The following is a 13,581-nucleotide window of genomic DNA, read 5'->3' as shown; positions in this document are numbered from 1 at the left end:
GGTGTCACGTGGGGCGGCCGCGGCCCGGCCCCGCCCCTCCCGCTGCCCCTTGTGTCATGTGACCGGCGGCGGCGCCAAGATGGCGGCGTCCTGAGAGGTGGGTGCGCGTCCGGCGGCGGGGACACGGCCGGGAAAGGCTGCGGCCTCTCGGCGGCACTCGGGGCTCACCTGGGCAAAACCTCCGAGAGGCTCCCAGCCCTTACGAGGGTGCTGCGGCTGCCGGTCCCGCTGCGGCCCCCCGTTCCCGGTAGCGAAGGGTGGGCTGCGGGCTGTCGCGGCCGAGGGAGAGGAGGAGGAGGAGGGCGGCGCGGAAGGAGGGGGAAGCCCGCAGAGCTGCGGAGGATGCGGGGAAGAGAGGGAGGAGGCAGCTGAGGGGCGTCTGGGAGCGCGGCAGCTTCCTCACCGGCAGCTGCCGGGCTGCAGAGCCCGAAAGGGGCAGAAAACGAGGGGCGAAGGGTTGGGGTGGGTGTTTGAGGGGGAACGGGACTGCTGGAGAGCTTCACCGGACCTGAAAGAAGGTGTGAAGTACAGCGGGGACAGAGAAACTGAATAATTCAGCTGTGAAATGGATCGTGTTGCAGATTCCCGGGGCAGCAGCTGTGAAAGCATTACCGGCTGGAGCTGATCCTCCTGAAGCTTTCCCACCCAGAACGGGTGTGGGGTCAGAGCAGGAGAGCTCCGTGTTACACGGTGACTTCTTTTCTTGTCTCATGGCCCGGCTGGCAGGCTGCCTGCTGGGGGAAGCTGTCCTGATTGAGTAAGAGCTGGGTTGCAACCCTAATGCTGCCAGTTTGATTCTTTTCCAGTGGGGTTTTCACCCTCCTCCTTCTCAAAGAAGCCTTAAGCTTCCTCCTCCCCTGGACCCCAAAGGACCCCAAAGCCTTTAGTGGTCAGAGGGAGATATTTGCCCATGCCAGTTCTGTTTTGTTGACTGCATGACCAGTTCTTCTTCTGATCTGCTTAAGGTGGCAAAAATCATGACATTTACTGCAATAAGTTGTGTAACAATCAAGACTATGAATAAGGATGTCAAAAAACACTCTATTAATAATTAAGAGTATTCAGTACGAGGTCATAAATAACTAAACTCTCCAGACCAGCAGTACAATGGAGTCTGGCAGTGCAAACTGTGGATATTACTGAGCTCTCCCTCAGCTGGGTAATTTGGTGACAAGATTCAACACTGGAGGCAAATCCAAAGCAGAACTTCAAATAAACTTACAGCCTTCCACGAGGGAGCTGGTGTAGGCATTAATAATGGGACAGGGGGAGCAGAATTTCATAAGAATGTGCTTGCTAATCAGCTTCAGAGTGAGCCAGAGAGGATAAAGCAATCCAGAGTTTCAGCTGGGATACCACAACTGATCAGCCAGACAGAAATACAGGAACAGATACATCCAGAGAACCTGCAAGAAGTTAAGGTGTGGTTTAACCTAAGTCATTACATGCATTGCTGATTACTTGGGCTTTTTATCTCAGGTCAAAAATTGAAAGGGAAGTTTAGTTTGTAATGCAGCTGTCACTGGCCATGAGCCTTGATTCAGAGAAAGTAAAGTGCAGAAGTGTTAGTAAGACAAGGGAAGGAGGGGAGAGAGAAAGCACTGGCAGCTTTAGATGAGGAGGAGGAATATCTTACAAGGTTTACTTCCCTTTGTCTCACTGAGTTTGTTTTTTTCTTATTTACCTGGGTGTTGATGTAAACAATTGTCACATTATCTGGTTAAACTGAGCTTCAGAACAAAACAGCTGATTGGAAGCTTCAGGTTTTCTAGTAGTCCCTTTAATTCCTTGCCTTGTGTTGTGTTTTTTTTTAAGCAGGGATTGCAGTAGCATGGAAGGGAATTCTTCCTAATGGACAACTGCTGAGCACACCAGGATTCTCCAGGAAGATTTTGGAGCCACGTCGGGCTGGAATCATGTTAAACAAACCAGTGCTGGTGGAATCCCTGCTCGTCTTCACCATCGTCCTCCTGCTGCACCTGGTGGTGTGGGACAGGTACTCCTGGTGTGCCCTGGCCCTGGCCCTCCAGGCTTTTTATGTCCAGTTCAAATGGGATCATCTCCTCCAGCTGGGGGGAGCTGTGTTCCAGTTCCGTACAGGAGCCAACAGCGGCCTCCTCCCTGCCAGCATGGTCATCCCCTTGCTGGGAATAGTGATGAAGGAGAGGTGCAGGTCTGCTGGCATTGTCTACTTCGAACGTTTTGGGATCGTGGTGGCCTCCACGGGCATGCTGGTTGCTCTCTTTCTGTCTGTCATAGCAGTGGGTGTCACAAAACCCGTGCCCACCAACACCTGCATCCTGACTGGTGTTGCTGGCAGTGTAATTATCTACACCATGAAGCACTCTCTGACTGTTTCAGAAGTGATCGAGGTCCTAGAAGTGCTGCTCATCTTTGTCTACCTCAGCATGATCCTGCTGTACCTGCTGCCCCGATGTTTTACTCCTGGAGAAGCACTGCTGGTTCTGGGAGGTACCAGTTTTGTTCTCAATCAGCTCATTAAACGCTCACTGAATGTAGTGGAGGGCAGAGGGGATCCCATTGACTTCTTCCTCCTGGTAGCAGTTGTTGGAGTCGTTCTCCTTGGGCTTTTTTTCACCGTGCTCTTCATTTTCATGGATTCCTGCACCTGGATCTCCTCCATGTTTTTCCATATGATGACAGCAGTGCTTGGCTTAGGGGTGATCATGCCTTGGTTGTACCGACTGATCCAGAGGAACCCTTTGTTCTGGCTGCTCCAGTTTCTCTTTCAGACACAGGCCAGAGTTTACCTTCTGCTCTACTGGACCTTTTTGGCTGCTTCAGCATGCGGTGTGGTTTTCTATCAGAATGCTAAGAGATCATCTGAATGTAAAAAACACCAGGCCTCAACTGTAACCAGGAAATATTTCCATTTCATTGTTGTAGCTACTTATGTTCCTGGACTCATTTACGACCGACAGCTTCTCCACGTTGCTGCAGTTCTGTGTCTGGCAGTTTTTATCTTCTTAGAGTACATTCGGTACTTCAGGATCAAACCCTTTGGCCAAACCCTCAGGCAATTGCTGTCTCTCTTCTTGGATGAAAGAGACAGTGGACCTCTCATCCTGACTCATATTTACCTCCTCCTTGGCATGTCCCTCCCAGTGTGGTTGTTCCCCAGATCTTGTGCTCCTAAGGGTACCTTGCCTGGGGTGGGAGCACTGGCCCCCTACTCTGGGGTGCTGGCAGTAGGGGTAGGAGACACCATTGCCTCTGTTTTTGGCAGCACAATGGGGGAAATCAAATGGCCAGGAACAAAGAAGACTGTTGAAGGGACCATGACAGCTATTTTTGCTCAGATCATTGCTGTGGCTCTTATTCTGATCTTTGACAGCAGTGTGAATCTGAACTCCAGCTATGCCTGGATTCTGGTGTCTGTGACCTTAGTTTCTCTGCTGGAAGCTTACACAACCCAGATTGATAATCTGCTGTTGCCCCTCTACCTCCAGATCATGTTTATGGCATAGAAGCACTTTCAGGAACAAGTATTTCTCTAAAAAGGTGGTAATATGCACTGTAATGAGAGCTCAGAGCTGCTCTTGGTGCAGCAGACAAAATTGTTGAAGAGAGAAATGAAAAAGACCTATTTAAAATAAAGGGTTTCTTTTGGTCTCATTTTCTCCCCCATTTGAAACAGAATATAAATGTGACTTGTACACTGATTAAACACAAATGCTATTTTCAAGTCTCTTCTGGGTGCTCAGAGGTAGAGGGAGAAGAGGTTAAGTGGATGAGAGAAAACAAAAGTAAGCAAACCTCTCAGAGGTGGTGCCACCTCTCTGTTGCATCAGAGCCAAAACTTGTTTTACTGCCCTGAGCCCTGCCAACTCCTCACCTCTGTGTGAGCACCATTTAAAGCATGTTTTATAATAAGAGTGGCCACCCTCTACACCAAGGGAGGACAAGTGTCCCAGCACCATCACCTAGAGCCACACTGGCACCAAGTGATGCATGAACACAGCTCCAAACTCACAGGCTCTAGAGCTGAGTCTACCCAGGGCAGGTGCAGGAGATCTGGGAACATAAAGAGACTGTTTCTTCCAAACAGTACTAACAAGAAGGTTGCAGTTTTAGCCCTGGAGGTTTATGCAACAAGAAAAAAAAACTGCTTTATCTTCAACATTTTAATTTCTAAATCCATTTGGAATAATTAATAGTGGGGAAAGACCAGGCAAAGTCACAAAGAACTAATTACATCTGACAAAAGCAGAAGCTGTTGAAGTCAATAAACTTTTCTAATAACTGTTGCAGTTTGTCCATTTTTTCAGGAAGATTTAAAAATAACTTTTAAAAATGCTTTATCAGCAAGCTGCCCATTTCAGATTCTAACTACCATGTTGTGGAAAACACCTGATTTTTATGCATTAAACCCTTCTGTATTGGTAACCTCTTCTTGCCAGGCTGCCAAGTGTCCATTAGAACAAACCACAGCACAGCACATGCCTTCCCTGCCTCTTCCCTTCCTCTCTGAAGTGTCCAAGTGAAGATTTTCAGTCCAGTATTCTTGTTTGCAGATTGAAGTTCACCTCTGACACTTTTTATTTTCACAATTTTCACAAGTTTTGTGCAAGTCCAGGACAGCTGCAGTCCTAGCCCTGAGAAAGTGCCTTAGGAGTGAGAATAAGATGAAGGGTGGAGCTGTATGGACCCAGAATCCATAATTGTTTTTGTCCCTGCAATAAACTGAGACTCCAATAGCTGAGAGGCAGCATTGCCCAATCTATCCACCTGCCTGGGCAGAGCTCCTGAGGTTTGATCCTGCTTTTCTTGAGGTTTGTCCAGAGTTGTTTTTTTAATTACACAATAAATTATCAGATACTTCTTAGGAAATCAAAGTCAGTAATTGTGCTATGCTGAGTTTCCTTCACTTTTAAGAGGAAATCCTGCAAATCCAGTCCAGCTTTTTGCTTTTATTTATGCACTTGAACTAGATAGTTTCATACATTGCAGGCAGTGGTGCATATAATCAAAGGACAGACTATCCCTGCTCAGCAGAATGGTTCCGTTCTAAATTATTAATTCCCCTAATAGAAAGATACAGAGAAACCTTTAGCTGCTTCCATCATGAGCCTTCACCATCAACATCATTAAATAACACCAGAATTAAAAGTCATTTTCCTTCCACCCTGCTCACAGCTTTCAAACTAGAAAAGCAGGAAAGGACAATACACCCAGAGATCACTCAGCTACAGTTTGCTAGAAATACTTAGAAGATTGATTATAAAAGTAACTTCCTGCTTCATTTTGCCCAATGATCCTATGATTCTATTATTCCAACAATAGGATGGAGACCTAAGGGTAAAACACAGGACATATTCACCTCCATTGCTGGGATCAACAGAGCCAAGAAGTGCACTAGATAAGCTCTTGACTTAAACAGAAGAAAATACTGAGTATCTGAAAGAAGAAATAATTCTCAACTGGTCCCAGTCAAGATGCAGTGGTTTTAAATGGTCTCTTCTCAAGACTGAAGAAGTTTCCTTACCAAAAGAACTGGACAACTATTCTCCTACAAGTAGGGCTCAGGCTGCAGTAGAGGCTTCAGTCTAACACAGGTGTATTCAGCTGTGTTGAGGGTCCTGATTCTGGACAGAGGATAAATTAATCTTGAAAGCTGATCTGCTGAGTTATATTTAAAGGAACTATGAACAAATGATCAGAAAGGAATATGGATCAGCTATTGACTCCAGAAGCCAATCACCAGCTTCAAGTGTAGAGTGGTGGAAAAGGCAGCTCAGGGGTTGGTTGGAGCCTAGGAAGTAAGAAAGAGGTAAAAAAAAGCAAACCAGAGACTATTCCAGTGCTGCAGGTATGAAATCAATTCTGTTGGCACTACCAACAGAAAGTGTGTGGCATGCAAGAACAGCAAGGAAAGCTGATCCTGGCCATTGCAGTGCAAAGGCTCTGGTCCCCTCAGCTGCTTGCTGGTGACCTTACCAGTTCTCTTTGCTCCAACTGGTGCCTTTGGCTTCCATCACATGGAAGGTGAATGCATGACGAGAAGATTCTGAGCTGTTGAGTTCACTCTTGTGGACAACTTCACCATGGATGAGAATGAGCCCCCCTGTTTGAAAGAAACACCCATGCTGCTTTTTTTCAAATCATGAGTGCTGGTTGTAAAATACATAGGAAGTTGCAAGTGTTAAAATACAATTTTAACTCTCTTGCTTTTCCTGAGCTGTAAAGCAGAGTCGTTTGGGGGTTGTTTTTACCTTTACTTATAGGCAGAGGTGTGAACTGGCTGTCCTCATAGGCTGGCTCTGACCCTACAAACTCCACACAGGTTGAGGCACCTGAAGCTGCACGGACCATTCTCCTGGTAATCCCACCTGCAAATTCACAGGACAAGCAAACACACAAAAATTAATCAGGCAGCTACATTCTGCACTACAGAGGAACAAGATCTGTCACTTCCTTTGGCTATGATAGGAACTTTGTTATTACAGTATATTGAGGGTTTTTTTCCTTGGGAATTTGGGTGGGGTTTTTTTCATTCAGCAAATAGGATTTTCCATCTGGGGCAGAAACTGATAAGCAACTCCCTTCTGTTTGCCTTTCTGTGCATTGCAACATGGTCCTTTAGAAACACAGTCATATATCTATGCAAAGCCAACCTTTGGTCCATTTCTCCTTTCTACAAGAGCATCAACTGCAATTGGAGTGTGGCTGACTCCAGGGTTTATGTGGGATCAGTGCCTTCACATCTTAAATGTGCTGTGATGAAACTCCCTGAGTGAAAGTTTAGGTGAGCAACAGTTGAAAGGTGATTAGAAGCAGTGAAAAAGAGAAAATTGTTGGTGATCCAATGGTGGTTACACACACACAGCAACAACCATGGGTCTCCCCCACAGCCATGACACAGGGCTGTGCTGTCTGTGTGTTCCCTTGGCTGTTCTCTGATGGTTTTGGTGATGTCCAAGTGATCTGTGCACCTGTGTGAAGGAATTCCTTATTTACTGAAATTCAGACCAATATTTGACAATTGTGCTTGTGGAAGAGGGGGTTTATTATTCCCCCTCCATAAAAATAAAAGGATTAAACATTTAATCAGCCAGGGAAAAAAAAAAGGGGATGAGTCTTTGTGGAAGGGATGCAAATGGAAAAATAAAAAGTTTTGTGAGTGAATGTGGAAAAACAAATAAGTGATTTCTCAGTGTACTCCTACTCTGGAAGGCAAATGAAGGATTATTACTCTTTGCACTTCAGATCAGACTTGATGGACATTTCCAAGGCTGCTGTGGAAGAAGCACTCACATGCAGTAATGACCTAGTTTACTATGGGGAGAAAGAACCCAGAGGTTTAGGACCTTCTTTATCAATGAAAGTCTTAAATGGCAGTGGTCTGGCAAGACAGAGTCTGAACCTTGCAAGGGAAGCTTCTGAAATAATACCAGAGTTAAAATAAAAGATCTAGGAGCAGTTTTAATGGGCTTCATCTAACAGATTCTGTAGTGAATAAAACCTCAGGAGTCCTGTCCTTCCCCTCCCCAGAGCCCTGGATTCTTTAGGCTAGGTATTGATTCAAAACTAAACATTAAACTCACCTGATGAACCAGGGGCTAAGAGCAAAGTGAAGCAGTTATGAACCTGCTGAAAAACATGGTTGTGGATTTGACAACAGCACAGGAGGAGATCTATGCAGTAAATAAAGTTTCCTTTTTACAAGCAAGGGCACAGAGCAGTGCAGAGAACCTAACATGGTCTGTGTTACCCTTAAACAAGAAGATGGGAGGTGTTTCACAGCCACACATCAAAACACCCCAACTCTTACTGGTGTGAGAGCCAGGGATGAACCACAAGCAACCATTCTCCTGTGTGGCATCCTCCAGGGCAATCCAGAACCCCAGGATCCTGCCCAGGGGCTCAGTGTGCAGGAAGGTGGCATCCTGGTGTGGGGTCACTGCAAGAAGAGAGATGGTCCTTAGGGCATCGTGAGGAACTCAGTACCCCCAGAAGGACATCAGGCTCATTGTCCCTGATTCCTCAACCTGAGGTACTCTGCCCACCCAGCTGTCACATGGATTAAATCATATATAAAAGCACCACCTTAAGCTCTGCAACTATAAAAGTAGCTTTCTGTTCAAGGTACATATGATGTAGAGACATTTCTGGAAAACATGGATGCTTTTTCATAATTTTTTTAGAAAGTTTTGGACCACAGAACCCACAGGCTTAAGTCTGATCCTGAGCCTTTTTCCTAGTAATTTTCCTTAAAGGAGCCTTATCTGCAGTGTGATACAGAGATGACACAAGTCTCACCTTCACCACCAATGCCAGGTTGCTGCAAGGAAAGAAAGGTGTTGGGTGAAGAGAGGAGACTCACAGCTTCCCACTTAACAGGGTCTTATTTCTCAAGGGTCAAGACAACTTGCATGACTCTACCTTGAAGATATACATGCTCTGCACAACTACTGGTCTCTCAAGGCCCAGTTTTCGTCCCAATTCCTGTAAAAAAAACTTCCCAAAATTTGCATGCTGGTTTGTGGACACCACAAAGTATAATTCCTTGAAGATATTTACATTTCCTTTTAAGGACAAAATTACTATACTTCAGAGTCTAGAATACTTCAATTAACTACTCCATAATTTAGGTTTTTTTTAGATTATTCTAGGAAACAGTAACAGCTCACCTGCACCTTGGAGGAGTGGGTGATTTTCTTGAAGACAGGATCATAAGCATGTAGAGCTAAGGGGAAAGAAAAAGCTTTGGACTAAGAGATTTAATTCACAGAAGAGAACCTGGCAGCACACAGCAATGAGCTGCAGCCAAGCAAGATAAACTGCCACCAGAAATCTCCATCCCTCCCAAGAGTGGACACAGATGGCTAATCACACCTAAGGTGGTACAACACTTGCAGATTTATACAATTTTCTTTAGAGGACAAAGAAATAATTACTGGCCACAAATCACAGCTTTATTTAAAAAAAATAGTGTAGAGCAGAGGGAGAAAAAAAATCAGTATTATGCTATGAAGTATTGTATTATGTACCTCCTAAAATGACAACCAAATACATGGCCCTGAGGCAGACAGCCAAATTCACCCTTTCAAATCACAGTTCTGAAGACCTACTAAAAGAGTAATTACTTTAAAAATGAGCTAGGGTCTGTCTTTGGTGCCCTTCACAGAGGAACTGCCCATGGGACAGAGCTGTTTGTGCTTCCTACAACCGTGCACATCAAATTCACCACGAGGATACAGGAGCAGGTCCAGCAGGGGCTGCTCCTGAGCAAAAAATAAAGCAAGACTCAATCAAAAGGAATAATTACTCAAAATAAGTCTGAAGAAGCCTGTTGAATTGTTAAGCTGCAGAGTCAGCAGGAATCTACTGGCTTTTCACTTCCCCTGGGGAAAAACTGAACTGTACAAGAATGGCAAGGGGGCTGGAAAGGGGAGAGTTTTTCTGAGAAAACCAAAGAGCTGAGAACTCTCAGTACTGAATCTACAAGTTTAGTGAAGTTTCATCTAAGCAAAGTTCATGTGCTTGGGGGTGCAGCAAAACTCACTCGTGTCTTCCTTCTGTTGTTTGAAAATGAAAAGGATCAAAACTCAAATTTGGGATCTGAGAGAGACAAAATAAGACAAATTGTAACCAGTAAGGGTAAAGAAAAAGTGCTGGTGACATCCCAGGAGGGAGATCTGGTGCTGGCAACCTTTCACTGCACGGGACAGAGCAGACAGTTTGATCTGTACTGGATGTGACTGTTTTTAGGTGGGAAATTTGTTAGAAGAATCTCTTAAAAAAAAAAGAGACAAAGCCCCAACTTTCACATGCCAGGGAGTCTGAGCTATGCACAGCTGAAAAAACTCCCAGAAGGGCTTTTTTTTGTAATGTAAGATTTTTAAGACTAATGAGAGTGAGGGGCAGCAAGGACTGAGCTGCAGAGACAGTGACAGAGTGATGCAAAGCAGGCAGGGGTGTGGAAAGTTCAAGAATTTAATGCAGAAAATCAGACTAAACCAGCCTAAGGTTACAAAGACAAGAGCTGCATGGCCACAGTTGCAAGAGGGGGTGAGGTTTGAGTTACTCCAAGCAGTGGTCCCCAGGAAGCAGAGAGAAGCAAGAGAAGAGGGAAAAAGTTGCTCCCCTGCTCAGAAAGGTTTAAACTCAGATGACCAAGGTTATAGTGAGTTGGTCTGAAGAAATCCTCACATTTGAAAAACACATCCCTTTTGTCCATCCCTCTCAAAAGCCCATCCTGTAAACATACCATGGCCAATCTTGCTGATGGATTTCTCCTTTGGAATGAGAAAGTTACCTATAAAACAAAGCCAGAACTTAACACTGTTTGTCAAGCAGGAATTGTCTCTCTAGAACTGGCTTCTAACTCCTCCCTCAGCTTTCTCCTGTCCACTCCCTGTGGCTCAGGCCAGGTCTTACCTTTCTCATCCAAAACACCTTTCTCAAAGAAGAATCTAATCTTGTCTCCACTGGTGAGGAAATAATCCGAGCTACCCTGCAGGGGATAAGAGCCCAGTAAAGACAGAATCCTTGAAAAACCATAAATGAACCTTGGATCAGAATGTTAACACTCACCTGCATCTTTTTCCCATCAAATCGCAGCACAAACAAAACAGAGCCCATGGGCATCACTCATGGTAAGGCTTTTCACAATGCTAAATGTCTTGGCAATGATTAGGACTATACAAGAACCTCTCACATTGAGGCTTTTCTTTTTCTGGCTGCCTGGAAAACAACCTATTTTCTGCCTGCAGAACAAGTACAAAGTGTTCTGAGAGAGCTGCTGGGAGCAGGGCAGTGCCACACGTACCCTCTTCTCCTTTCACTCTCTGCTAGGACCCACACCAGACCCCTCCAGAGAGCTGGAGAGCAGAGTGAGTCCTGAGCAGCTTTTTTGGCTTTTCCCTCCCTCCTCTCAGCTCTGGGAAGGGCACAGCCCTGTCCTCCTCAGTACCTGTGCCTGGAGCTGCTCCTCTTCCTTGGTGGAGAACTGGGTGCGGCAGTGTGGGGGCACCTCCATCTCAGCTACGATTCTCTGGATCTGACTCCTCATGCTGTCACACTCCTCTGGGGTGAAAAAATGCTCCAGGACAAGGAAACCATCCTCATGGAACTGGAAGAGACAGGGTGGTTGCCCTCCTCCAGAGTCCTCAGGCAGGAGGGGGCAGGGGCAGCACAAAGCAAGAGAAAACAGTTCCCTGCAGCTGGACAAAGTGCTCTTAATTTTTAATCTCAGGAGTGGTTGCTATTGTAAAAAAAGACAGTTCATGAGCAGGTTTGGATTCTATACAGTTAACAACATATCACAAAGCAGTGAAGATAAGTCCACAAAGCAGAGAAGGTATCACTACAGCATTCATGGTTTCAGCATATCTTATCTAAGCTGTGCAACCAGCAACCATGAAATCACAAAGTCTGCTGACACGAACAGAGCAGTCACACCTACATGTCACCTAAAAATGAGACTCTGTTTCAAGCTGGGAAGTGGTTTATGCTATGGGAAAAACCCCTGGGTGGTTTCTCACTGTTGACTACACAATCCCTTACAAAATGAAGCGAACTCTGACTGTTTCTTTATATAGAACACCCTGGAGATAATCCTTTGACAGGCAGACTCTGAGCTCACGGCTGAGAGGACATGAGAGGAATTTCTCCAGGATAAGTTCCCCTCCAGAAGAGTTTGTAGCCACGACAGAGTCCTCACACACTCAAAATGAATGCAATACGAGTAGCTGAGAAAAATAGTGTTTGCAAAGCAGATTTTTGCTAGACCTGGCCAAGGGCTACCCAGTAGTGCCCCTGTCTCACAAGCAGTTCAGTGTCTGCACTCCCCACACGCTCCTTCCCCGGGGTGCAGCTCCTTACCTTCTGGATCTGAGACTGGGTTACAAAAGCCATCAGGACCCCACCAGGAGCAGCAGGATGGCACCAGGGCTCTGCAGGGCTGACTCCCCGCCTCTTCCTGTGATCCTTTCCCCAGCATGTGACAGCAGCACAGGCTCAGCCAGCGGAGCTGCTGCTCCAGGAATATTGGCCCCATCCATCCCTGGCAGGGACATTCGAGGATGCAAAGTTTTGCTTTGACTCTTGGTGTCAGCTTCAAGCACACAAAACTGTTCTGCTTCCATGTGATGACACACTCCAAGGAGTTATCAGTGATTAATTAATAACCCTGCTTAAAACAACGGAGAGGTTATGCTGGTAAAACATAAGGGAGGTAAAGTAAGATGCAAGTGGGATGAAAGGATCTAAAAGTTTTGAAGCAAATTGAAAGTGGTGATTCATGCTCCCCACGGAGCCTTTTTTTTTTTTTTTTTTTTTGCTCAGCCAGGACATCCTGCCAGTGCTGCAGCATTTAAAGGGGACTTTAGCAACCCAGGAGCCAGCAAATGTCAGATTAACAGGGTAAAAAAGCTGAAAAACCACTAAGGGTTTGGTAAAATCCATAGGGAGTGTATCTTATTTTCACTCCCAGGTGGTTTTGGGTGATGTGCACCTCTTCCTCAGCTCACTCCAGATGTGTGCATAAATAGCTGAAGCCAAAGTTCAAATCAGAGATAGAAAATGCAGAAAATTAATGGAAGGGGCAGAAGATGGAGGCACAGAGGGCAGCCCAGCAGTGGCACTCCCTGCCAGCACATCCTGCCCATCCCACAGGAACCCCTGGGGAAGATCCTTCTCTCCAGAGAAAAAAGTGTTTGGCTCTTGGGGGAAACACTGCAAAACTTCCATGGAAAAACAACACCATGGGGGTGGTGTTATGCATCACTGACCTAGCCCAACAACTAACACCCCAAGAAAACAAAGTGGAGGAAAATGCCCATGGGAAGGTGTTTTCTGCCAAATTATATCTGCTAGCAGCTGAAAATCCATCTTGAAGAGATGCTGTTTGAAAAAATCAAGTCTTCTGTTCTGGAAGGGAATCAACTCTGGATAAGAATCCCTTCCCACTTTGTTCAAGGTTGGCTTTAGTTTTTACTAAACAGGGGAATCAAGTCTTTTTAGGTTTTGAGCATTTACAGCTTTTGAAGCTTCTTTGCACACAAAATATGAATCTGACAGTTTAAAAAGCTAAATTTTGCAAGATGATTTAATTGCTGGACTACAAACATGAAGGGGAAACAATGCTGCAAAACTCACAAAGTAATCAAGCAGTTCCTCCTTCCTTCTAAAGGAGTGTCACCACCTGATAGAGCTGAAGTGGTTTTAAGGAAGATGTGTAACCATCAGGAAAGAAAAAAACAAAAAACATCCCTGCTGTGGCTAGTGCCTGCAAGTTGATCTCACAAAGATCAACCCCACTGGATGGCAGCAAGCCTGGAGAAAACTGCTTTTTACACACACTCCCATGCCACTCCTCAGTCTGCCTCTGTTACCCAGCTCATTCATAACATGATGTATTTCTCATTCCCAGACATTTTTTCCAGCAATCTAGCCTGGCATTTTCTCCACTCCCCACCTTACCCCCACTCGATGACTTCAGAACCTCCTTTAGCTCAATGCCTGACAGAAAACCACAGCTTTCCCGCTCATGGATTGTTTTGAGCAATATAAACAGCAGCCCACAACACAAATACCAGAAGATAAATGACTGCATAA

At 45.5% G+C, this 13,581-nt stretch overlaps 2 protein-coding genes across 6 annotated transcripts; one reads left to right on the top strand and one right to left on the bottom strand.

Annotated features, from left to right (window-relative positions):
• Nucleotides 1-39: 39 nt before the first annotated feature.
• Nucleotides 40-4,274, top strand: DOLK (dolichol kinase). 4 transcript variants are annotated; one of them, XM_030460994.1, is made up of 2 exons: nucleotides 40-97; nucleotides 1,819-4,274. In XM_030460994.1, exon 2 carries the CDS (start codon nucleotides 1,917-1,919, stop codon nucleotides 3,486-3,488), a length of 1,572 nt encoding a protein of 523 aa, XP_030316854.1. In that variant the 5' UTR covers nucleotides 40-97; nucleotides 1,819-1,916; the 3' UTR covers nucleotides 3,489-4,274. The 4 variants fall into 4 exon arrangements, with proteins under 4 accessions (XP_030316854.1, XP_030316856.1, XP_030316857.1 ...); XM_030460996.1 differs by lacking the exon at nucleotides 40-97 and adding an exon at nucleotides 238-247; XM_030460997.1 differs by lacking the exon at nucleotides 40-97 and adding an exon at nucleotides 239-257.
• A 1,034-nt stretch (nucleotides 4,275-5,308) lies between these two features.
• On the bottom strand, nucleotides 5,309-11,952 carry PHYHD1 (phytanoyl-CoA dioxygenase domain containing 1). 2 transcript variants are annotated; one of them, XM_008491436.2, is made up of 11 exons: nucleotides 11,848-11,952; nucleotides 10,937-11,095; nucleotides 10,402-10,477; nucleotides 10,232-10,279; nucleotides 8,652-8,707; nucleotides 8,404-8,466; nucleotides 8,281-8,302; nucleotides 7,793-7,921; nucleotides 6,234-6,350; nucleotides 5,959-6,085; nucleotides 5,309-5,773 (listed from the first exon to the last, which is right to left on the bottom strand). In XM_008491436.2, exons 1-11 carry the CDS (start codon nucleotides 11,878-11,880, stop codon nucleotides 5,728-5,730), a joined length of 876 nt encoding a protein of 291 aa, XP_008489658.1. In that variant the 5' UTR covers nucleotides 11,881-11,952; the 3' UTR covers nucleotides 5,309-5,727. The 2 variants fall into 2 exon arrangements, with proteins under 2 accessions (XP_008489658.1, XP_030316858.1); XM_030460998.1 differs by having other exon boundaries at nucleotides 8,404-8,478; nucleotides 11,848-11,930.
• Between the last annotated feature and the right edge of the window lie 1,629 nt (nucleotides 11,953-13,581).

This window comes from Calypte anna, chromosome 17 (assembly GCF_003957555.1).
Source record: "Calypte anna isolate BGI_N300 chromosome 17, bCalAnn1_v1.p, whole genome shotgun sequence".
NCBI lineage: Eukaryota > Metazoa > Chordata > Aves > Apodiformes > Trochilidae > Calypte > Calypte anna.
The sequence above is the reverse complement of the archived record's forward strand: the minus strand, read 5'-3'. Positions and strand labels throughout refer to the sequence as shown.